Below are 24,339 nucleotides of genomic sequence, written 5' to 3'. Positions count from 1 at the left end.
TGAGTGGGTGGATTTAGCTAAGCATGAACGTTTAAGTCTCGACTTTTTCCCTTGCCAAATGAATCTACCACAGATTGATTGCAGGTTAGCTAAAAAAGTCCCTGGAACTGGTATGGGCAGAGTCTGAAACAGGTACAAAATTTGCGGTAGAACATTCATTTTTATGACACTAACCCTACCGAACCAGGAGATAAATAGCGGATCCCACTTTATAAGATCTCTTTTTATGGATTCAAGAAGAGGAGTATAATTAGCTTGGAACAACTGTCTACATTCTTTCGTGATTTGAACTCCTAAGTAGCGGAACGCCTTGGGGCGCCATTGAAATCTAAACGATGATTCAAGCGCAGTTTTAGTTACGCTGGAAACTTGTAGGGAGAGGGCCTCCGATTTGGAGTTGTTTATCTTATAATCTGACATAGAGCCATACTCTTTAATTTCCTTAAGCAGGTTTGGGAGCGAAATTAGGGGATTAGAGAGTGCTAATAAAACGTCAGCGAATAACGAAATTTTAAAGTGACGAGGACCAATCCGAATTCCTGTTATATCTGGGTTTTGTCTGATGGCGGCTGCCAATGGTTCGATGCTTAGAGCATACAGTAAGGGAGATAGGGGGCATCCCTGTCTCGTGCCATTTCCTAAAGAGAAAGCCTGGGACAATAGACCGTTTGTCAGAACAGACGAGGGGGGACGATGATATAAGGCCTGGATGGCCGATAAAAATGCCCCATTCAGCCCAAAGTAACTAAGGGTTCTGAACATGAAGAGCCATGAAAGCCTGTCAAAGGCCTTTTCTGCGTCTAAAGCCAAAACAACTGATGGAATCTTATTCTGGTTGACATGGGCAATTAGATCTATTGTGCGTCTGGTATTGTCTAAGGCCTGTCTAGAGGGAACAAATCCTACTTGGTCAGGAAAAACTAAAGCAGGCATATAAGCATTTAAACGAATCGCCAGTATTTTAGAGAACAGCTTGATATCAGCATTAATTATGGGTCCTTATTTGGCTTAGGAATCACCACTATGGTGGAGCGAGTGGATTCATCGTGAAATTTACCTCCTGACAGTATGTTGTTAAATAAATGGGTCAAGTGAGGCACCAACGCTTTAGAAAACATTTTATAGTATGACATCATAAATCCGTCGGGGCCAGGGGCTTTAGATTTTTTCTGAGTTTTCAACGCGAGTGTCACCTCAGCTGTAATGTCTTCATTAAGGGATGAAGCCTGGTGAGGAGTTAGTGTGGGCAGAAAGCATTTCTCTAAATATGAGTTAATCGCTTGAAAGGGAGCTTCCGGAGTAGTCTGGTCTTTATGGAGGTTGTATAAATTTTCATAATAGCTATTAAAAGTGTCATTAATTACTCTAGGGTCATAGGACAAGTTCCCGTTTTTATTTCTAATTGTAGTTATTGTTTGGGAATCCCGCTTAACTCTCAATCTTTTGGCCAAGAGTGTATCGGTCTTGTTTCCTTTTTCATAAAAAGTTTGGTCATCTTATCTGACGTTCTGTTTGTTCTGCAAGGATCGATTTGTATTTCTCCTCTAATCTTTTGTATATTTTGTATTAATGAGGGGGCGTTAGACTATGTGCAGTTTCTAGCTTTTTAAGTTGAAGGGATAGCTTGTTAAGGGTCTCGTTACGTTTTTTTTTTCTGCGAGAGGCAAATTGAATAATGTCCCCTCGAATAACCGCTTTATGGGCTTCCCAAATTGTGGGGATTGGGACCTCCAAGCTGGAATTATTCTCAAAATATTTTGTGATAGAGTCGGCTATGATATCCTTAAAACCCGGGATTTTGAGGAGGGTCATATTTAACTTCCACGAAGTTCTGCCCCGGGGGTTCTGAAAAAGGTCGATCGAAAGTGATAATATGGAGTGGTCAGACCAGGTGTTAGGGACAATATCAGCTTTTTTTATGTGCTGAAATATGTTTGAACACCCCATAAACATATCTATCCCAGAATAGGAATGGTGAGGAAATGAGTAAAACGTGTAGTCCCTAGATGTAGGATACAATGCTCGCCATACGTCAAAGAGACCGGCCTGAGTCACAAGTTTTTGCAAATTTTTTGTGTGTGAGGAGGGAGGGGAGGAATGTCTGGAGACTGATCTGTCTAAAGAATGGGACATAACAGTATTAAAATCCCCTCCTAACAGGAGCAGTCCCTTTCTGGAATGGTGTAGTTCCGAAAAAAAAGTGTTTGAAAAAGGCTGTCTGACCTGTGTTCGAAGCGTATATGTTGGCGAAGGTTATGTCAAGATGCCCAATCTTTCCCGTCAGAATGAGAAACCGGCCTTCAGGATCGTCCTTGACTGCTGACGTGACAAAGGGTACCGAGTTGCGAAGAAGAATGGCAACACCATTCTTCTTTGAAGAGTGAGAGGAGTAGTAATCTTCTTGAAGACAAGGAGGGATGGCCCCCAGCTTTGAAGTGAGTTTCCTGCAGAAAAATTACATCTCCTTTAAGTTTATGCAGTGTGTAAAATAACAGAACGTTTTTGAGGAGTGTTTAACCCTTTAACATTAAGAGAGTTGTGAGAGACATGTCAAAAGTTCTAAGGAGAAACACTTGGTATAGTTATGCGAGCTAACGGGCTGTGATGCCGAGAAGAGAAGAAGGAAAGGAAAATAGGGAAGGAAAGGCGGGGATAGGAAAGACAAGAAAGAGAGAGAGTGAAAGGATATAATGTGTAGGGGTAAAGGCGTAGGTTCAGACCTCCGAGGCAGAGGGGAAACCTACTGGGACAGTGCCTAAGAACCAAAGAGCAAATAATTAGGCAAGGTACGCCTACACAGTAATTTATGCCAAGGCACAAAGTGTGGGAATGCTTATAACTCTTGAACCTTAATATACCAAGTATATAAATCCCAGTGTGGTCGGGTGCACGGCTAGGAGAACCTAGAGAGTCCCCCGTCCATCTGTATATAAAACAGAGCATATAAATATCAACAAAACTAGCAACCAGGAACATCCGCACCTAAAAATGGTGCAGTAGAAAATGACAACGTGAAGAAATCAACATTTGAACAAACCGTAAACAGCATAGTAAAATATATGCATTGGGAGAGGGAAAAACAAATGAGAAAAGAAAAATTATGGACAATTAAATCCCTCTAATTGGGATAAACCAGGTATACAGATCAGGAGGGTTGTTGTGCTGATGAGCTCTGGAGATCTCCGCCAACCATCCTGTCGAGACGAGTAAGGTTTAACCTATGAATTAAGTCTTTTCCTTCGCTTGGGGTACGAATTGACTTTTGACGGCCTTCTACATCGATTATCAGGCGGAAAGGAAATCTCCAACGATATCTGTAACCGTTATCTCTGAGGATACGAGTAATTTCTTTAAGGTCCCGTCTTTTGGCTATCGTTGATGGGGCCAAATCTTGGAACACTTGGATGCGGCAACCCTCAAAAAGGGTATAAGGAGAATTCCTAACTGCGTTGGAAATTAATTCCTTAATCTTGAAGGATAGAAGACGCAGGATCACATCTCGAGGAGGTTCAGCATCCTTCGGCCTAGGTCTCAAGGCTCTATGCACCCGTTCTATCTGTATTGGATGATTGGATAATGTGGAATCCAGAGAGGCAAAGAATTTGCTCACGAAGTCTTCTAAATCTTTAGGCTCGACAGATTCAGGAATGTTACGCAGTCTAAAATTGTTGCGCCGCTCCCTGTTCTCCACGTCCTCCAATTTATCTCTAATAAAGTCGTTTTATTTTAAAAGGAAGTCCAGGTCTTGAGACGCATCGTTTTGGAATTTAAGAGATGACTCCATCTTGTTTTCGAGGACCGAAGTCCTTTTGGAGATTATGACCATCTCTGCCTTAAGATCTCCTATGGCCTTTTGAAGATCGGTGGAGAAAGCATTGGTACGGTCCACAATTAAATTACGTAATTCGGCAAGGTCCGCCTTAGTGGAGGGGGTTGTAGTATTTGGAGAATCTTGAGCGTTATGAGCCCCCTGGGGCGAACGAGGTGGGGATGCTTTGTCTTGACGAGAGAAATGTTGTGTTATCTCCGCAGGTGCGCCCTTGCACCCTCTGCCAACGGATTTATTCATGTTGAATGCTGCTTCCCTGGCAGACCGTTTGTCAATATTGAGTATTTAACAAATGAACGGGGGGCCAACCCAGGTGGGTTAGGTGGCCATTACAAGATGAGGGAGACTTTTTCTTTTTTTTTTTCAAGTGACTTTTGTATCATTCCAATTGCTTCTGCAGCCAGATCCCAGCTCCTGACCGAGTATCAATCCTTTATGTATTCTATACCCTGGTGTGCAGGTGAGATTACAGGCCTCAATCAAGCTGTGCAGGACAGGGCAGCAAAGAAAGAAAGTTCCACTGGGTTCTCCCAGAGCAGGATATAGCCCCTTACACCAGTGATCTCCCTGAGGAGGGCCTGCTAGCTGATCAGATAATGGATCGCGCCGACTGGAAGTCGGCTTCCCGAAACCGGAAGTGCTGCGGATGGGCTGCGGTCAGAAACTCCAGGCCGCGGTTGCTGGCAAAAACGAAGGCCCCGGGTTCAAAGAGCGGCAGGGGATCCGGAGAGTGCCCACAAGCCCAGAGACACCTTCGGCTTGATGTGAGCCAGCGGGAGAGGACCTGGAGAAGCGCCAAATGACGGCAGGCCAGCTCCGAGGACGGCACTGGAGGCTGTCTGCCGCTTTGTCTCCGGCGCTGCGGAACAGGTCCCCAAATGGCTCTTTAGGAGCCCGTTAATGTGGGCTTTGTTTGGGAGAGGGTCCTGGGTGGGACAGCCGGCTGGAAACGGGAGAAATAGGCCTTATTATCACGGAGCTCCTACGATCAGCCACCTTCCGTTTTGGTGACCAAGCCACGCCTCCCCTGTTGCAGCCTTTTTTAAACTGTAATACAGACCTGTTTTTTTCTCACTAAAAGCATAATTAACCAAACACCCTTATGTGTCCTCAAACTACCTGTATGCTGATTGCAGCAGTAAGTGTATAAACAGGCATTCTGGAATTGTTAAGGTTGTTACTTCTGCTCTACCATGAGTTCTAAACCAGTGATATAAAATAACACTTATCTGACAATATACTGATAAGCAAACATAGCACAGTTAATTAAATATAGATGCCTGTTCAGTAAGTTGTGGGATACTCAGTGTGTTGCTCTAACATCTTTATCCTCATACAATTAATCTTTCTCTCCTGGATTTTCTGTTGCACGCATGTTCCATGTGAGCTGTTACTATATAGCATTTGGCATCCAACAAAATGGCATATACAGCATATTCAGTTGAGCTACCAATTTATTTATTTATTTTGTGTCCCATTATTTTGTAGAAAATGGATATGGACAGACACAAAAACTAGATTCTAAGCTCCAGTGGGGCAGGGACTGTTGTGAATGACTGCAACCCTATGTACAGTGCTGTGTATTATGATTGGTGCTTTATAAGAAGAATATGCAGTGCGGAGGATGACTTGTAAGGCCCACTTTGGGCCTTACTAGTTATTCATGTGATCACTCCTTTATGCAATCCATAGCTGCTGCCAGCGCTTCAGCAAAGTGCAGGGCATTCACCATGCCACAGGAGCTTGCTCTGGTATCCAGGATGTATTTTCAGTTGCCATAGCAACCTGGTGATTGATATTTATTCTGCCCTGGGCTACACCTTAAAGGTTTGCCAATTCTTCACTTACCAAGTATTCTAAGTGAGTCGATAAAACAGTTTTAATGCTACACCTGACATACGAGTGTGACTAGAGTAATATACATAAGAAACGGCCAGTCCACCCCTTACCTTGAGCAATACAATGCACCATTTGCCTCGCTAAACCTGGCCCGAGAGTTTTGCTCTGCAACACTGTCATAAATTACCATATAAGGAGAGACTAGAGAGATGCTGTCCTGATATGGTATGACAATTATATGAATTACAACTAATTAAAAATAAGTGAGAAAAAAAAAGTCACTTTAAAATGCTCATCATGATAAAGGAAAATGATAACAAAGGGTCTTGCTTACTGATGATCCAATACATCCAGTACATATTCACAGCATACAATGAAGAAAACCAAATAAAAGACATAGGGTTTACAATTAGAAACTTTTTTCGTATTCACTTGCAAAAATACTTTTATTTCTTCTTCAGTGTGTAAAAAGTCCAGCTAATAACAGATAGGCTTCACTTCACTACAGTATTTTCTCTTTATGGTTTAAGCCACATAAGCCTAAATATCAGGCTGGACAGTTTCTCATACACAAGGAACATAAGAGCAGCTGTCATGACTGTTTGTAGGAGTTTTGCTTCTAGACCTTTGTAGAGGCCCACAAATCCTAAACGCCTGGAAAGAGACAAACATTGTCAATGTTGAAGTACACAAAATGTAACACATTTCATCATAGCTGAACTCATGCTGCACATACAATAAATAGGGATAAGCAGTGCTATTACTGACTTGATATCATATTTTTCTCACACACAATATGAAAAGCAAATATAAAAGGATGAGCCAAAGGTATGAAAAAATCTGCTTAATACTTTAAACATTAATATTAAAATTCAATATTTCAAATCAAATCAGACAAATTGCAGGACTGGAAGGTAGCATTAAAATATATATTTTTAAATTGTAACCGCTTTTGTATGGATCACATATATAGAATAAAAATCATCAGCTTTCACAAAGATCACATGGAAAACACCAAGGGCTAGATTTACTAAGCTGCGGGTTTGAAAAAGTGGGGATGTTGCCTATAGCAACCAATCAGATTCTAGCTATCATTTTGTAGAAGGTACTAAAATGAAAGCTAGAATCTGATTGGTTGCTATAGGCAACATCCCCACTTTTTCAAACCCGCAGCTTAGTAAGTCTAGCCCCAAGTATGATACTATGCAGTAAATATCTTTCTTAGGAACCTAAGTTATAAAAGAAATAACAGATTCAGGAGTCCAGATATCAGTTAATGAAAATTGATCCTTATTTTAAGAGCACAGATCATCCCACCTTTAATTTGTAGATGTAGTTCATTAAAAAGGAATGATATGATAGACATTGCATTGCTCCTTTAATGTGTTTTTATTTGGTCCGAGTGCCAGAGAACACAGCAACGGCCAATTTATCTTTGAGAGCAAAGGACCCTTACGACAGCCTTCAGGGGCGGAACGGGGAGGGGAATGGGGGTGTATGCGCGTACTCAATGTACAGTATAAGGGTGTGCCGAGCTTGAGTGCACGCACTAGTGTCCAATTCAAGCTTTGGGCATTTCTAAGGTGCATGTTCTGTCGAATCATTTGCAACAGCTACAGATCTGGTGAACGCGATAGTGATGACAGTCAGGTATGCAACCTTGAACATGTGTTTGCAATCAGGACCAATTGTAAAAATGCATTTTATGTACAGTAGACATTAATAATATCCTAATAAATAGATTTTATTGAAAAACTTTTTTTTTTATGTTTTGCAATTATTGACTTAATAGGTAACATTAATTTGACTTTATATTTCATATACACTGTATGGACAAAGATATTCCTGAAGATGTTGAGCAACGAAACGTGTAGAGGACTTGGGGACTAACATTATTGATATCCCTGCTGATCACAGACTACAATTGCAGAGAGATTTTATTATATGCTATTTTACAAGAAGTTTTCTGGTACGTACAAATACTTTTTGTCTTTTTTGTCATTAAAGTATGGTAATGCACTATGGAGGCGCCCCTGTCTGCTTGATTTTTTAGATGTTTTACATGCCCATGGAGATCGGGTAAAAGAAGGGAGGACGCACGGTTCACATACCGCTGATGCTGGATAAATTGAAATCATCCATATTGATGTGGCTAGACTGACAACTGATTTATGTTTAAAGACTATCTGGACTACCTTTGGCGCACTGTATAATTGTATTCTAATATATATATATATATATATATATATATATATATATACAAAAACAGACATAGATCAACATGTACAGACTGGGGTGCAAGAGGGGGTTGCCCACATTGTATAGACAAGAAAACAGGGATACTCTGCACTCTCCAAACACATAGTTAATGCTGTACCAAGTACTGTTCTATATTAAAAACGGGGAATGTTAGTTCCACATATTGCAATATATGTTAAGCTGACCAACTCACGCCAAAGTCTTTCCATTCTGGTTATATATTTATATATATATTATATATATCAAAATGATAAGTTATGGAAGGACGGCGCCTTCAGGTAAAAACAGATAATTGTGTATATATAGTCAGTAAGCTCAGAGAGTCCAGAGATCATAAAATCCCGAGAAAAATAGTAATGCAGGTGGATATCAGCATATAGCTGCATATATCAGCAAATCAGATGAGACACTGTGCAGATTAATAATGTAGTAGTGTGCGTGCCAGAAATAAGTAAAATAACAGCTTATCTGTATATAGGCTCCTCAGTCATCCCAGGTGGTGATTTCCTTTGCTCGCAGAGACAAGATGCAAATATAGTATGTTTTATTAATAACTGCTGCATCACCGCTCAATAGTAGGAAAGACATAAGAAAGCCATATGGTGTAGTATTTTTGCAAACAATTTATTCAGCAGATTAAAAATATAAAATGCAAACTCACAATGAAGATAATAAATATAAGCTTATCTGTATAATATACAGGCGAGATCACTGGTAGTCATTTCCCTGGAGGTAGTTAAAGATGTCCCTCTATAGGCTCCATACAAAAGCTCAGGAAAGGGTGATATCTTAATTTGTTACTCCCAGGGTAGATCAGTGAAACAGGGTCTCAGATAGTACAGTTGTGGGCCTCAATGCGTTTCGTTCAGTTTGATCATCATCAGAAGGAATTAGGTGATATTAAAAACGATTCCTTTATATAGGGGTGTGTAGCGCCATTTTGCGCTAAAATCGCGGGCAAATGATGTCACCGCGCATGCACAGAGCGCCGCCGGCCGCCAATTTTTTTTTATTTTTTTTTTATTATTTAAAAATGACACCTTATGGTGTAATTAGTATATTAGTACATTCGTGATTGTGCAGTGATGAAAGGGATTTTTAGAGGATGCCCTAGAGGAACAGTGGGTGTTGTTAGGCTAAGAGAAAGTACATTTATAAGTATGGGCATGGATCTCCATAAAGGGAGCTATGCGGTGGCCATTTTGGTTAAGGGAATATTTCAATTTCAAAGTATTTGTGGAAGTTATTAGGCACAACAAATGTATGGGCTATTTCATAATTGTCATTTAAGCCTTGTGGTGTCTGGGTCCCTAGTTCAAAAATCCAGGACATCTCTCTTTTTGAAAGTTTTTTTTATCTAGAGCTCCACCTCTTGGGCCTTGTGGAGAGGTGGAGCTCTAGATAAAAAAAACTTTCAAAAAAAGAGATGTCCTGGATTTTTGAACTAGGGACCCAGACACCACAAGGCTTAAATGACAATTATGAAATAGCCCCTTTTCTTTAGATTCCGGAGAGTAGTTACTATTTTAACTAGATTTTATTTATTTTATTTCATTTTACACATCTTAGTTATATCATGTTCATTTTTGATATGTTCATTGTTATGTGTACCTTATTATCCTTAGTTTTTATTATATATTTATTTGTTATGGTATAAATGGATCTTATACTTCATGTGCATCTAATTGATATGTACATGTATACACAATCTGTGTTTTAATTATGCACTCATATGTATTAAGAGATTAGTGTATCTATTCATTTATCTGTTCAATATGCATGAAGTCCATTCATTATGTTGTGTGTAGAAAACAAACGTATCTTATCTATATCTGGAGTTAATTAATTTAGTAACACTTTGGTCTTATCACTAAATGAAATGCCCCAATATACTTACCTAAGTACTATCTAGTCGCCACATATATGCATTTTATATTTATTTACCCTGGCACAAACCTTATGAATTTTACTTTTATATAGTACCATACATGTGTTGTGCTTAATAACTTCCACAAATACTTTGAAATTGAAATTTTCCCTTAACCAAAATGGCCACCGCATAGCTCCCTTTATGGAGATCCATGCCCATACTTATAAATGTACTTTCTCTTAGCCTAACAACACCCACTGTTCCTCTAGGGCATCCTCTAAAAAGCCCTTTCATCACTGCACAATCACGAATGTACTAATATTTAAAAATGACACCTTATGGTGTAATTAGTATAATAAAAAAAAATAAATAAAAAAAATTTGGCGGCCGGCGGCGCTCTGTGCATGCGCGGTGATGTCATTTGCCCGCGATTTTAGCGAAAATGGGGCTACACACCCCTATATAAAGGCATAGTTTTTAATATCACCTAATTCCTCCTGATGATGATCAAACTGAACGAAACGCATTGAGGCCCACAACTGTACTATCTGAGACCCTGTTTCACTGATCTACCCTAGGAGTAACAAATTAAGATATCACCCTTTCCTGAGCTTTTGTATGGAGCCTATAGAGGGACATCTTTAACTACCTCCAGGGATATGACTACCAGTGATCTCGCCTGTCTATTATACAGATAAGCTTATATTTATTATCTTCATTGTGAGTTTGCATTTTATATTTTTAATCTGTTGAATAAATTGTTTACAAAAATACTACACCATATGGCTTTCTTATATCTTTCCTACTATTGAGCGGTGATGCAGCAGTTATTAATAGAACATACTATATTTGCATCTTGTCTCTGCGAGCATAGGAAATCACCACCTGGGATGACTGAGGAGCCTATATACAGATAAGCTGTTATTTTACTTATTTCTGGCACGCACACTACTACACTATTAATCTGCACAGTGTCTCACCTGATTTGCTGATATATGCAGCTATATGCTGATATCCACCTGCATTACTATTTTTCTCGTGATTTTATGATCTCTGGACTCTCTGAGCTTACTGACTATATATACACAATTATCTGTTTTTACACCTGAAGGCGCCGTCCTTCCATAACTTATCATTTTGATACCTCTTTTCGGTCTAACCATCCGATATTGGAGACTTGGCTGCCACACATATTTGTGGAGGTGTTTTGTTTATGTTTTATTTTTATTTATATCTTTGTTTATTATCACTTTTTGATTATCATTGTATTTATAATCCATACATTGGGTGAAGCGCCAATCTGATATTGTGTTCTATTCCATCACTATAATATATATATATATATATATATATATATATATATATACACACATATATATGTATACACACATATATATGTATATATATATATATATATATATATATATATATATATATATATACACACAAGTTAACCCGTGCATGATACTCATGCATTCTAGTCAAATCAAGCTACTTAAGGTGTTAGAAAGGTTCTTGTCATGCATTTGGGCCATAGCCCAGGCCTCCTCAGGGGAAGAGCGTTACTCCCCGACGTAAGCGCCTTTTTTTAACGTGGTTTTGTCCACATGTCACCACCTCATCATTGTTCTCCATCACCTCATCCTTCATTTTCATCGCCACATCTATCCAGATGTCTATCCAGACACAGGGATCTCTCTCAGCGGTCCTGAGTATCACACTCCTCTCACTCTGTCACCACCGGCAACCACCAACCACTCCCCACTGTCACCCCCGGCAACCACCAACCACTCCCAACTGTCACTTCTCCTTCAAGAAATATATATATATTTTTTTTAAATCTTTATAAACACTTTTAACAATTAACAAATTAAATTAACAAATTAAAAACATCTTAGTATACCAAATTTCAGCCCTTTCTGATTTATTTTTTTCACACACACTAAGAATTTAGTAGGTCAGTGTATAACTCCGCCCAGCAGGTGGCGCTGCAGCTTGGTTTTATTTTTTACACACACACACACACAGACAGACTAACACACACCACTAAGCATTTATATTATAGATATATACACATATATACACACATATATATGTGACAGGATGGACCGCCTATGCCACCCTGTCTGTTGTTGAACCGGGATCCATTCACAGCAACCCGGATCCATAGTAAGAGGTCCGGAGTAACCAGCCTAGGTACACCAGCAACGAGGTACACTAGCAGCATCAGTGTCCCAGAAGGAACGTGGTTCTGAGTGCCATAGAAGGAGCTCAGTGGTGGCAGCATTATAAGCCACTCCTACTGAGGCAAGAGGTCGCATTTGGGATAATGAAAGGAAACAGTGGCAAAGTAAGGCCAGCCGGATCCCAGCAACAACAGACAGGGTGCTCACACAGCTCACGTTTTATATAGTTCAGAAATAGTCTATTTTTAGAATCAGGATGCAACCCTGCTTAGCATATCATAAATTTACATGCATTGCAAAGCTAACAATATTTACATTATCTGTGAAATTCTAGAAACGATGTGATGGTTTTCAGATGCCAAGAATCCAGGAGCCAGTTTTATTAAAAAGTTCCTGCCCTCAATGTTGAACTTTCACATATCAAAAGATCTAATTAACATATGGCCTTTCATCAGACCGTTCGGAATACATATTCACACAGAACAACAAAATCCAAAAACAAGCTAGTTTCCCACATCACAATGCACAAGAGGCTTTGTAAACACAGGCTCATTGTATCTGATATATACATCAGAAATAGGCATATCCTATAGCAAGGTTAAACAGAAAAAACTATTTTTCTACCCTGGTCTCAGAGATAACGACTTCCTATCTTACAATAAACAAAAATAAGTGCATGTGCAATTACATAAAAAAAGTGCCCTGCGCTATTCGTTTTAAATACATTTTTTACAAAAAGTTATTTAGTAGTGATCCAGTCACACCCCCCCCCCTCTTGTCCATGCGGAAACCAGGGTGCCATGTCCAACGATTTGGCTCCTGGTCCGCAGTATCCGAGGGTTACCGGAGCGGATCCGGCGGATCTGTCTCTTCCTGCCGAGACAGCCCATCTGCATTACTGCGAGCCTTTCCTTGCTTGTAAATTATGTCAAAGTCATAAATTTGAAGTGCAAGGCTCCACCGCAAAAACCGGCCATTTTCCCCTGAGGTGTGTTGTAGCCACATTAAAGGATTATGATCAGTCACCACAGTAAAAAGTTGTCCATACAAATAAGGTTGAAATTTCTTCACTGCCCACATAATGGCCAAACATTCCTTCTCAATTGTGGCATACCCCACCTCCCGGTTTAACAGTTTTCTGCTCAAATAGGCCATGGGGTGCTCCTAACCATCAGGCCCCACCTGACTAAGTACTGCTCCCATTCCATACTGTGACGCTTCAGTTTGCACAATAAAGTCCTTGTCATAATTAGTCGCCAACAGTACTGGAGCACAAACTTCCTTTAATGACTGAAATGCCAGCTCACAAGCGGGTTTCCAGTCAACTATTTTGGGGAGTTTCTTCTTAGTGAGATCTGTCAGGGGCTTCGCTACAGTGCTAAAGTTTGAAAAAAAATGTCTGTAGTAATCTGAGGTCCCTTAGAAGGCCAGTACTTGTTTTTAGGTTGTGGGACGGGGCCAGTCTCGGATTGCCTCTACCTTAGCTAGTTCTGGCTTAATCCTTACCTCCCCCCACACGATGACCCAGGTACTGAACCTCTGACATCCCCATTTGACACTTGTCTGCTCTGATGGTCAGACCTGCCCACTGAATTTTCTCCAACATTTGCCCTACATGTCTCAGATGGTCCTTCCAGGATTTACTGAAAATGACAATGTCATCCAAGTACGCCTGAGCAAAGCCTTTACACCCTTCCAACAGGTAATCAACCACACGCTGGAAGGTGGCGGGCGCATTCTTCATCCCAAATGGCATGGACTTAAATTCGAACAGGCCAAATGGGGTGATGAATGCCGACCATTCCTGAGCCTCGGGGGTCAGCGGTATCTGCCAATACCACTTGCTCAAGTCAAAGGTGAAAATATACTTTGCTCCAGCTAACTCATCTAACAGAGCGTCAATTTGGGGAAGGGATAGGCATCAGACACGGTTACCTCGTTCAACCGGTGGTAGTCTATGCAAAACCGCGTTGTTTTGTCCTTCTTGAGAACCAATAAAACGGAGGACGCCCATGGACTATGTGATGGCTGGAAATATTGTTTATTTAAAACTTGCAACCTAACATAACCAGCTAACACACGATGAGGCACCCAAAATTAAAAGAACTTAAATATTATGGGAAATGTCCCGTAAAGTTCAATAATAGTCCATAATAAATACCAGGATAAAAACACAACATAAAAGAAGGGTGCCCACACCAAATAAACCAAAACAAAACAACTATAATACATTATTTAAAGCCACATCAAAAACAACCCAAAGAAACACTTCAAACCACCCCCAACCACCAAAAAACACAACAAACCATCAAAATATTCTTAAGCAAAGAAGAAATAAACTGAACGTTTAGATGTATGTAGCCATATATAAAAATATTGGTAATTATTCACAGAAAATCTAAGGGAGGTGAAGAGTTAGGCAGCCACAGATGGGAAGACATACCGGACTTTGGCCCCACTACGGAGGCCTCAGACCCCTGCCAGAGCCTGACCCAGTTTGCATTGGTCATCCGGCGCTTCTCCATATCCCTTAGTCTCCACACCTCGTGGAGAATGTCACCCACCACCACTTCACAGGGAAGGACCTTTTGTCTGATGGAAACCTGACACCTAGCGCTCCAAGTGAAGTATCTAGTAACTAAACTAACTAAAAAAAGGGTGCCAAAATCAAAATCCCGCCACCTATCCTTGAATGCACCATAGACCCATTCAGGGTAACTGAGCCCCGAAAGGCAAGGGATGCCCAAAGACCTGGAAACTCTCCTGTAAATTTCTATGTTAAAGGGGCACCCAAGCAAGAAGTGGTCCATAGTCTGCTCCTTCCCCTCACACTCCTCCCGTGGACAACCACGATCATTGGCACTTCTATACTTCAGATTCCCTCTCACATAGAGTCTCCCATGGAAAGAGAGCAAGGCAATGACCCAAAACTTCAGAGGAACTCTCCCGGAATTAACCAGGGAAAGACCCTCCGAGCATACATCACCTGGGCAGTCTCTCAGTGACAGCTGAGCCCAGAAGTGAGTGTAGGACTCTCCTCTCCAACTCCCTTCTAGAGATGTTCCTGACTTCCCCCACCTCCAGGCCCCAATGCCTTGTCACTTTCAATCCCAGAGATGCATAGGTCGGGAGATACCCATGACGGACCCGGAAGGTCCTCACCCTGCCACCTTCCATCCAAACATTAAGGAAGGGATACACCCAGACCCTAAACTAAAGCCATCTACCCATTGAGGAGTCTCAAGAAAGGGACTACTGAGGTGCAACTTTAAAAAAAGTTGTTAGAAAGAACAGCACTAAGTTAACCATACCCAGGCCACCATCCCTCCTCGATCTGTAGGTCACAATTCGCTTGATCAGGTTCAACCTATTCCCCCAAAGTAAAAGTAAGAAAACTGCATAAACCCTAAACCATAAAGACTGTGGCAAAAGGCACACGTAGCTAATGTACAGAAATTCCGGGATCAGATAGGTCTTCACAAGATCTACTCTTTCCCTAAGAGAAAGCTTCCACCTCCTCCAGCTCTCCACTTTCCGAGAAGCTTCCTCCAGTTTTATCTCCCAGTTTTGTTTGACATAATCACCAGGTCCGATTTGAATTCCTAATATTTTGATCTTACTACTAGCCCGGGGAAGGCTGTCCGGAAGGTCGAACTGACCACCTTCCTCCCCCATCCAGAAAACTTCACTTTTTTCCCAGTTTACTTTCGAGCCACTGGCCTCGGAGTACCTGCAGACCAGAGTTCCAGAGCTTCCGCAGGACTCGACAAGACGAAAGTGACATCGTCTGCGTAGGCCACCACCTTCAAAGGACATTCCGGACCCAACAGCACTCCTCCTATCGAGCCGCCTTCAATCCTTAGAATAAAAGGATCTATTGCAAACACATACAAGAGGGGGCCCTGCCTTACTCCAGAGTTGACCACAAAGGATGGACCTACCCAACCATTCACAAGAGGGAAGCTCTCGGCCTGCTTGTAAATAGTACGAAGTCAATTCACCACCCGCACTGGAAGACCATACCTCAGAAGTAGAGCCCACAGGTACTCGTGATCCACCCTGTCAAAGGCCTTCAACTGATCCAGAGCTAAAAGATACATTCCCCACTTCTCAGCCCGACACCGCTCAATGGCCTCCCAGGACCCCCAGGACAGCACTGAAGGTACTTTGGCCTTTCACAGTGCAATGCTGTGAGGGGGAAAGCATTTGACCGGAGATCTGCATCAGTCTATTAAAAAGTACCTTTGATAAAATCTTTCTGTCGGTATTGAGAAGGGCCATAGCCAGTTCTCAATACGCGACTGATCCTTCCCTTTGGACAGCAAAATAAGTGCGGAAACCCTCATGGAGGGAGGTAATAAACCTCTCTCCAGGCTCTCATTAAAAACCTCCACAAGGCGTGGAGCCAGAATGTCCACAAAGATCTTAAAGAACTCGGAGGTTAAGCCATCCGGGCCTGGAGACTTCTTTTTAGACAACTCGTCTATGGCCATTCTGACTTCATCCACTGTTATCTCGCTGCCCAAAGACTCAAGCGAACTGCTGAGATTCTCAAGACCAGGTGTCTCCCTTAGAAAATGGTCCATCTTCTCTCTGTCTAGTGATTTCTCAGATAAGAGATCAGAGTAGAAAGACTGCACAACACCAAGGATGCCCTCCCTGTTTTCTCTGAGGACACCCCCAGTATCGTACAGGCCCCTCACCTCTTTTATATCTACCAATTTCCTGCAGTTAAGGTAAGGGTCGGGTGAGTGGTACTTCCCTTAATCCCTCTCCAGAACCAAGGAAGCAAACCGGTCATATTGCACCTCTCTCATCTGAGCCTTCACTCGGGAGATTTCCCACCATCTCCCTTTTCAGAGATCAGGAATCCAAGTTTCCTTCTTAATGCTGAATAGGTATTTTCTCTTAGCAAGTTGTTTCTAGCTACCAGGTCAGGGAACCCCGGGTCCTCTTTTTAAATATCTCCCACCACTCTGACCTACTCCAACCTGCCTCCAAAAGCGTCTCTTGGGATTCAAAGAAGTCTCTAAAGGACTGTCTTATCTCCTCTTCCTCTAGGAGCTTAGAGTTCAGGCGCCAAAGGCCCCTACCGTTCTGAAGAGTCTCTGAGGCATTCAAGGATACACTAAGGTAAATGTTATCAGAGAACTCTACCACCTTTAGCTCTGGAGCCAAAGTTTTCGAGCTCTCCTTAACAAAAAACCTATCTATCCTAGACCTCCAGCTACCTCTATAATAAGTGAAACCCGTGAGAGCTGGAAAATGGCGAACATGCACATCCACAAGACCCGCCTGCCTCGTCATGCTAAATAGAAAAATGGAATCATAGCCCAGAGAAGCCCTTGAACCTTCCCTGTCTTTGGTCCTAATAATAGTGTTAAAGTCACCACCAAAGACTATCTGCCAGGCCGAAAAAAGATATGGCTTTATCTCCCTGAAAAGACACTTCCTTTCCCATTTGGTTTGTGGACCATAGATGTTGATCAATCTCAGGTCGTGTCCTCTCAGGTTGACATCCAAAATCATACATCTACCTACTTGGAGTTCTATAACTCGTTGGACAGTTATCATGTCGGTAAAAAGGACCGCCACCCCACCGTACGGCTCGGCCACAAGAGACCAATATGAGGGCCCACGCCTCCACTCTCTTTTAGCTTTATGTAGATCAGCAAGCCGACCTATTTTGGTCTCTTGCAAAAATAAAAAATCAGCCTCAACCGTGCTGAAAAAAATCAAAGGCCATGTAACGAGCTTGTTCGGACAGAATGGATGCCACATTAATGGTGGCAAACCTTATGGGCTGGGAAGCCATCCTTCTGAGTTATACAAGTAGGACCCAGACTACTTCTTCTTTGCCCGTTTGGTGGAGTCCTCTTCTGATGAACCCCATCTCTTTACACTTACGCCCGGGAATTCAATTTTCTCAGGGGGAGAGGTAGTAACTGGGGCCACCAAAGAAGGTGGGAACACCTGAGAAGGGGGCAGGGGGGAAGAACACTGAGAGGCTAACTCTTCCACACTTAGTGGATTTACCTTAAAACTTGCAGATGGCTTCAAGAAATCTTTACCCACCAGAGAATCCACTTTTTTATTTCTACTTTTGTCCTTTGTTTTTTTTCTATATGATACTTGGTTCACATTGGGTTGTTAACTTGAGCTTGCTTTTTCTTTTCATTACCTTAGGTCTAAGTACTAAACTCTCATCCACCTGCCTCACCACAATCCCTTCCGCTTCCTCATCGCTTGAAAGAACAAGGAATTTATTTTCCACAATCAATTCCCCTTTTTCTAAGCTCCCTCCTCCCCCTTTCTTACCCTTCTTCTTTAGGACTATAAATGGCTCCTCTACTGCTTTCTCCACCACAGTCACTGACCGTACTCTCCTCGGTGCAGGAACAGGTTTCATCGGAGCAGAATCAGGTGCCAGTTGAACAATAGAAGTTTTTGTCTCTGTCTCTACTAATTCTGCAACCCGAGCCAGTTCACCATCCGGAATTTCACCCTCGTTGTGGAAAGCCTGGGGACAACGGCTAAAGGGGTGCCCTATTTCACCACAGAAATTACATCTAATGATCTTACATTTCCGCGTCTCATGCCCCAGGCCTCCACAATGCCCACACTTAGTCACCGGACAGTTCATGCTGAGGTGACGGAAGTCACCACAGCAGTGGCACATCCTCGGCTGGCCAGGATAGAATACCTGTATACGATCACGGCCAATAAAGGCAGCCGATGGAACATGGACAGGGCCAGCCTCCGTTCATCTAAGCCTAACTGTGGTAGACCATCCTCCACCCCAAACATGCTGGCTCGGGTCTGGAGCTTTCACCAAAGGAGTTATACGGTCCACATACCTTTTTAGCCAAAAAGTTAAGTTAGCTGCTGGCAGCAGTGGCGGATCCAGGGGGGGGGGGGGCGATCGCCCCCCCTAGCAGACACTTGCTGCCGACGGCTGCACAGTATGTGCAGGTCCGTCCAGCCGTGACAGGCAGGGACAGTGTGCTGCCCGGCTGCTCTGACTGTGTTTAAAACACAATCAGAGCAGCCGGGCAGCACACTGTCCCTGCCTGTCACGGCTGGACGGACCTGCACATAGTGTGCAGCCGTCAGCAGCCTAAGATGTTAGAAAGGGGCGGGGCCTAAATCCCCCCCCTATCTTGCCCCGGGTACAGTATTTTTCTAGATCCGCCCCTGGCTGGCAGGGACTCATTACGTACCAAGACTGTAAGTTTAACCCTCTCCTGCCTTGTGATGGCATGTACCCTGAAATTCACCCCTGGAGACTTGTCCTTTAGCATTGCCCATCTGGACCAAAAGGCCTGGAGGCCATGGTAAGTCATAAAACCGACGTCAAAGTCATGAGACCCCGTGGGATGAATACAGGCAAAGAGGTCTGGAGCAGAGAAACCGAAAGCTGAAAATAATGCACTTAAAAATTCTGGCCTACTAGGTTGAGGAACCTTCTTGTTAATAAATTTTAATTGCACTACATTACGCCTTTTAACAGACTGTCCAACACCAGAATCCTGCCGGAAGGGATCCGTGCTACTCCTAGACTGACCAGCTAATATGCCAGCGTATGATGTCCTGCCTAATGTTTGGCCTGAGGCTATTGATGCCCCCAGTCTTACCCCTAATGCAGCAGATGACACAGACTGACCAGACACTACACCAGCATATGATATAACACCAGGTGCTTTATCAGTGGCTGCTGACGTTCCCTTTTCTATCCCTGACACAGTAGATGACACAGACTGGATATCCACTCCATCAGTATATGATGCTGTACCGGGCACTGGGACTGTAATTGCTGCTGCTACCTCCCCCGATCCCAGTGTTGCAGGGGACATACCTATATCTTGCACATTCATTTTAGGCACAATAGAAATACTTTTGTTCGTCTCCTGCTTTCCTCCCACACTCGAACTACTGGGGCTAATATATCAGGATTAGTTTTAACCACTGTTTCCATGACAACCAGCGCTGCCCTAGAACCCTCAGTAACAGCAAGCAGCCCATAAATAGATTCCACAATTTGCATTTGGACAGGAGACAAAGTATCCCTATTCAACAATTTCACTTTTCCACGCTCACCAGACAGTTTCAGCAAAGGATCACATATACTGTTGTCCCTAGCAACCGGAAGTACAGTTTCTCCAATATTGGAAGTGGTTGCCTGGCAACCGCTCACAACTTCCGGGTCCACTGAATTATTACACAATACAGGTGTACTCTGACCTCCTACAATGTCCACTACTGCCGGATTATTAATCAGCATTGCCCCATCCGCCTGAGCCATGACCTATGCCATCAGGGTGCCGCAGTCCGGATGCCCCAAAATATTAAGAGCTGAGGCTGGGGAAAAGGGCGCCAGTCCGACAGAATCACCTGCCGCCGAACCCGTAGCCCCCCCCCCCGCCTTCTTACCAGACTCCCGCAGGTCCTTCATCAGCCGGTCATTTTCCAAGGTTCGAATGCAGTCATATAGGGGATCTGTTGCAGTGTCCATACAGGCATCAGTAGGCAGATTTGCTGGTAGTTGCACCGACAATTCTTCTTTATCACTTGAAGAGTCAGCTTTCTGTCACTTCTCCTGTAATGCAGTCAGGCAATCACGTTTCATTTTTAACTCTATCTCCAATGCTTTTATTTCCTTTGTGAAAGGTAAACGGTCTCTGCTGTATGCACTGTTCCTTTTCCTTTTTTTTGTTATAATCAGCTTTTTCAGCTTTGCAATTTCAGTGTCCAGACATTGAACATGTTCACTGATATCTCCACCTTCTATTTTACTCTCCTCTGATTCAGATGAAGCATTAACCCTTTGCTGTGTGGAATAACTTTCTCCTACACAATCTGGAGTTGCTTTTTCTTGGCCTAGAGGGAATTCTGTGGTTTCCAAACCACTGTCTATATCATGATACTGCTTCTGGGGATCACAAACAGCATCCTCAATCAGCTTGTCCTTTCTAAGATTTTCTTGCTTTTTGCTGTCATCATTCAGCAATTCACCTGATATTATCCTCAGGGAAACAGGTTCCAAATCCTCAGAATGTACTGGATCATCTGGGCCTTCGTTAGCACTTTGTAACTGGCTGCAGAGGCCTTTTGCTTTTTCAGACTGGGTAATATCCATCTGCTTAATTCCCAATGCCAAATTTGTAAAGCAGGCAGGCTGATCTGGAACTGGGCCTGGGCTAGGCCCTAAAGCCTGAGGACTCGCCTCCATTTTTTCCCGACAGACTTGCTACCTGGTCTCTGGGCCCGGATTAGGCCCTGGAGCCTGTGGACTCCCATCCTCCTCTTCCCCAGGATCCTGCATCATTCCTGGGCTGCACCCCAGGTATCGCTCTGCAACTCACAGAACAGGTATCCACCTCCTTCCACCACAGCTGCTGAATCCAGAATGAGGCTGGATCACCCCTAGCGCAAGCATTTCTTGTACCTCCTTGCATATACTTTCCTTGGCCACTGGTGAGACCCGATAAGCGGGTTGCCTAACTGGCCTATGCTCACTAGTGTCCACATGGTGCATCACCAAGGAAGTCCGACCGGGCTTCCTACTGAACTAAGTCGCAAAGGGCCACAGCACCGCATCTAGCTGCTCCCTCTTGTGGGCACTCAACTGCTCATCCCAGCCTACTTGCTCTACACCACCTTCCTCTCTGACATCCGCAAGGAGGTCAGGTAGTGGGTCACTTCCTGGTTTCAGTTGGTAAGCAGCAAACCGCTGCTACCGACTCCACACGCTCATGGTATGCCTTCAACATATTTATGTGGTAGGTCCGCTGCCACCTACCGTCGCTATCAAATGACACCATGTAAGTGATGTCACTCAGGCATTTTGAGACCGTGTACGGTCCAGCCCAGGCAGCCTGGAGCTTGTTCTGGCACGTGGGCATCTGAACAAGGACCTTCTACCCTACTTCAAACACTCTGGTACATGCGCCCTGATCATACCAAGTCTTCTGTTTCGCCTGCGCTTCTGCTAGGTTAGCCTGCGCTAGCCCCGTGAGATTCTCTAACTGATCTCTGAGCTTCAACACATACTCCACCACAGAGACATCCTGGGTGGTTATCTCCCGTTCCCAAGACTCCCGGTCAAGAGGCCCACGGACTCTGCGGCCATATAGTAGTTCAAAGGGGGAGAAACCGGTAGACTTCTGCGGCACATCCCGATAAGCAAACAGGAGGTGCGGCAGGTAGCGTTCCCAGTCCCCCCCCCTTGCTCTGAAGTTACAAATGCCCGTAGCATGTGCTTCAGAGTGCCATTGAACCGCTCGCACAGTCCGTTAGTCTGGGAATGGTATGGGACAGTACGGAGTTGCCGCACTCCGCACTTTGCCTAGAGACACTGGACCAAATTCCCTCATGAACTGTCTCCCTTGATCGGTTAGAATCTCACTAGGGAACGCTACTCTGCTGAATACTCCTAGCAGCGCGTCTGCTACCTTTTCCGCAGTTATGGAGGACAGAGCTACAGCCTCTGGATACCCGGGTAGCATAGTCCACCACGGTGAGGATGTATCTCTTCCCCGATCTACTGGGCACAGGCAGAGGACCTACTATGTCCACAGCCACTCACTGAAAAGGTTACCCAATTATTGGCAAGGACCTGAGGGGAGCACGAGCACTGGGGCGCCCAAGATGCTGACACACATCACAGGACTTACAGTAGGCCTGGACATCATCCGACATACCAGGCCAGAAGAAGTTCTGTGCCAGGCGCTTCAGTGGTCAGTCTCTGCCCTGATGTCCCACCATAGGGATTTCATGGGCAACTGACATTAGTTGCGCACGAAAGACCTGTGGTACAACCAGTTGAACTTGTTTCCAGACTGGTTTATCCCCATCTACCTTCCTAGCTACACGGTACAACAACCCTTTACGCCAGGTCCCACTCCCTACCTCCATCGCTGGAAGGCTGCTGCCAGTCTGGCGCCTCATGCCTTCCAGTGAGGGATCAGAGAGCTGCGCTGCCCTGAACTCTTCCCTGCGGCCCTTACTATCTTCTAAGTCAGGATTTGCTGTAGGGGGGTCTATATTTGGGTGACTAGGGTCAGTCAAAGTGGGGTCAGTTAAAGGGAGGTCACTGTGGTCTGCTATACTCACCGCTGGAGCTGGCATACTGCTAGGAACAGGAGCATCACCAGGCACCCCCACAAGATCAGGTTGACAAGAGACAACATTCTCTGCATTGCTAAGGGACGTAGTCTTTCCAGAGGCAAAAGGCTGGCTGTTTCCTGAAGAAATAGCAGATGTGGTGTTTTCCTCTGGGCTGGGCTGTGCAGGTGTAGATCCTGAGGACTGTAGCTTAGCAGCTTGGCTCCGGGTAAGAAAGTTCAGAAATGCGGTCACAATTCCACCCCCAACATCGTTGCCCAAAATCACATCAGTTGGTAGGCCATCCATAACAGCAATATCTCACAACCTTTTTCAGCTCCAGATCTTAGATTTCATTTGACTAACAGTAACCAGTAATGTGTCTGTTCAGTTGCCTGTAAACCAATCACAAGGCGTATTGTTGAGATGTCATAGGCACGGTAGTATCGCTCGACAATGCGATGGTAAGAGAAGCAACATGGCTACACCCGTGGATCTGGAGCTGAAAAAGGTTGTGACTGTGAAGTCATTGGTGTTGCACATGTTTTAATATTCTCCAGAAGTGGGACACTTCATGATATCTGGTACGCAGATTTTGATGTTTTTTCTGCACTTATATGGGTGTCATTTAATTGGTAATCTTGGGATACCAATCCCACACACCCCATAGGATTGTGGGGAATTTGGTGATATTGCCCTCATTAAGAATACTACAGAGTTATACTATGTTCGCTTTTTCCGCATTTTGGTACTGATCGGTGGAGATCTGGAGGACTACAAGTACAGCAAAGACTACTCCACTATCTCCTAAAGACCCATCGTTGTCTACCTCACGGTACGCATGTTATTGCTCCATTCCACGTTGTATATTTGATATATCACTTAGAGGCGCCCTGCTTGTTCTTCTGTTGCAGCAATCCATTCCGTCCGGATTAACCATCTGGCGTCAGACTATCGAGGCTGCCACTCTTACAAGAGTCAAGTGATCTTTTATGTACTGTGGATACGGGACTGATATTATTTGCTATACATTGTATATATATATATATATATATATACATACCTCATCTTACTATTTTGAAGTGGTCATGCCGTGGTGATCAGCGCCAGATATATCTTATATTTTATTATATATATATATATATATATATATATATATATATATATATATATACACACATACAATTAGAAATAGGCATTTGCTTTTGACAGGTTAAAACTGAAAAAACTAATTTTCTACCCTGGTCTCAGAA

The 24,339-nt window shown here is 43.5% G+C and overlaps 1 protein-coding gene across 1 annotated transcript in view; it reads right to left on the bottom strand.

Moving 5' to 3' along the window:
• Positions 1 to 6,095: 6,095 nt before the first annotated feature.
• Positions 6,096 to 24,339, bottom strand: part of SLC25A17 (solute carrier family 25 member 17) — a 197,688-nt gene continuing 179,444 nt past the window's right edge. Inside the window, exon 9 of the mRNA XM_075182792.1 lies at positions 6,096 to 6,322. Coding sequence (XP_075038893.1) covers positions 6,187 to 6,322 — 136 coding nt within the window. The 3' untranslated portion in view covers positions 6,096 to 6,186. The remainder of the gene's footprint in view (positions 6,323 to 24,339) is intronic.

Source organism: Mixophyes fleayi, chromosome 8 (genome assembly GCF_038048845.1).
Source record: "Mixophyes fleayi isolate aMixFle1 chromosome 8, aMixFle1.hap1, whole genome shotgun sequence".
In the NCBI taxonomy this organism is placed as follows: domain Eukaryota; kingdom Metazoa; phylum Chordata; class Amphibia; order Anura; family Limnodynastidae; genus Mixophyes; species Mixophyes fleayi.
The sequence above is the reverse complement of the archived record's forward strand: the minus strand, read 5'-3'. Positions and strand labels throughout refer to the sequence as shown.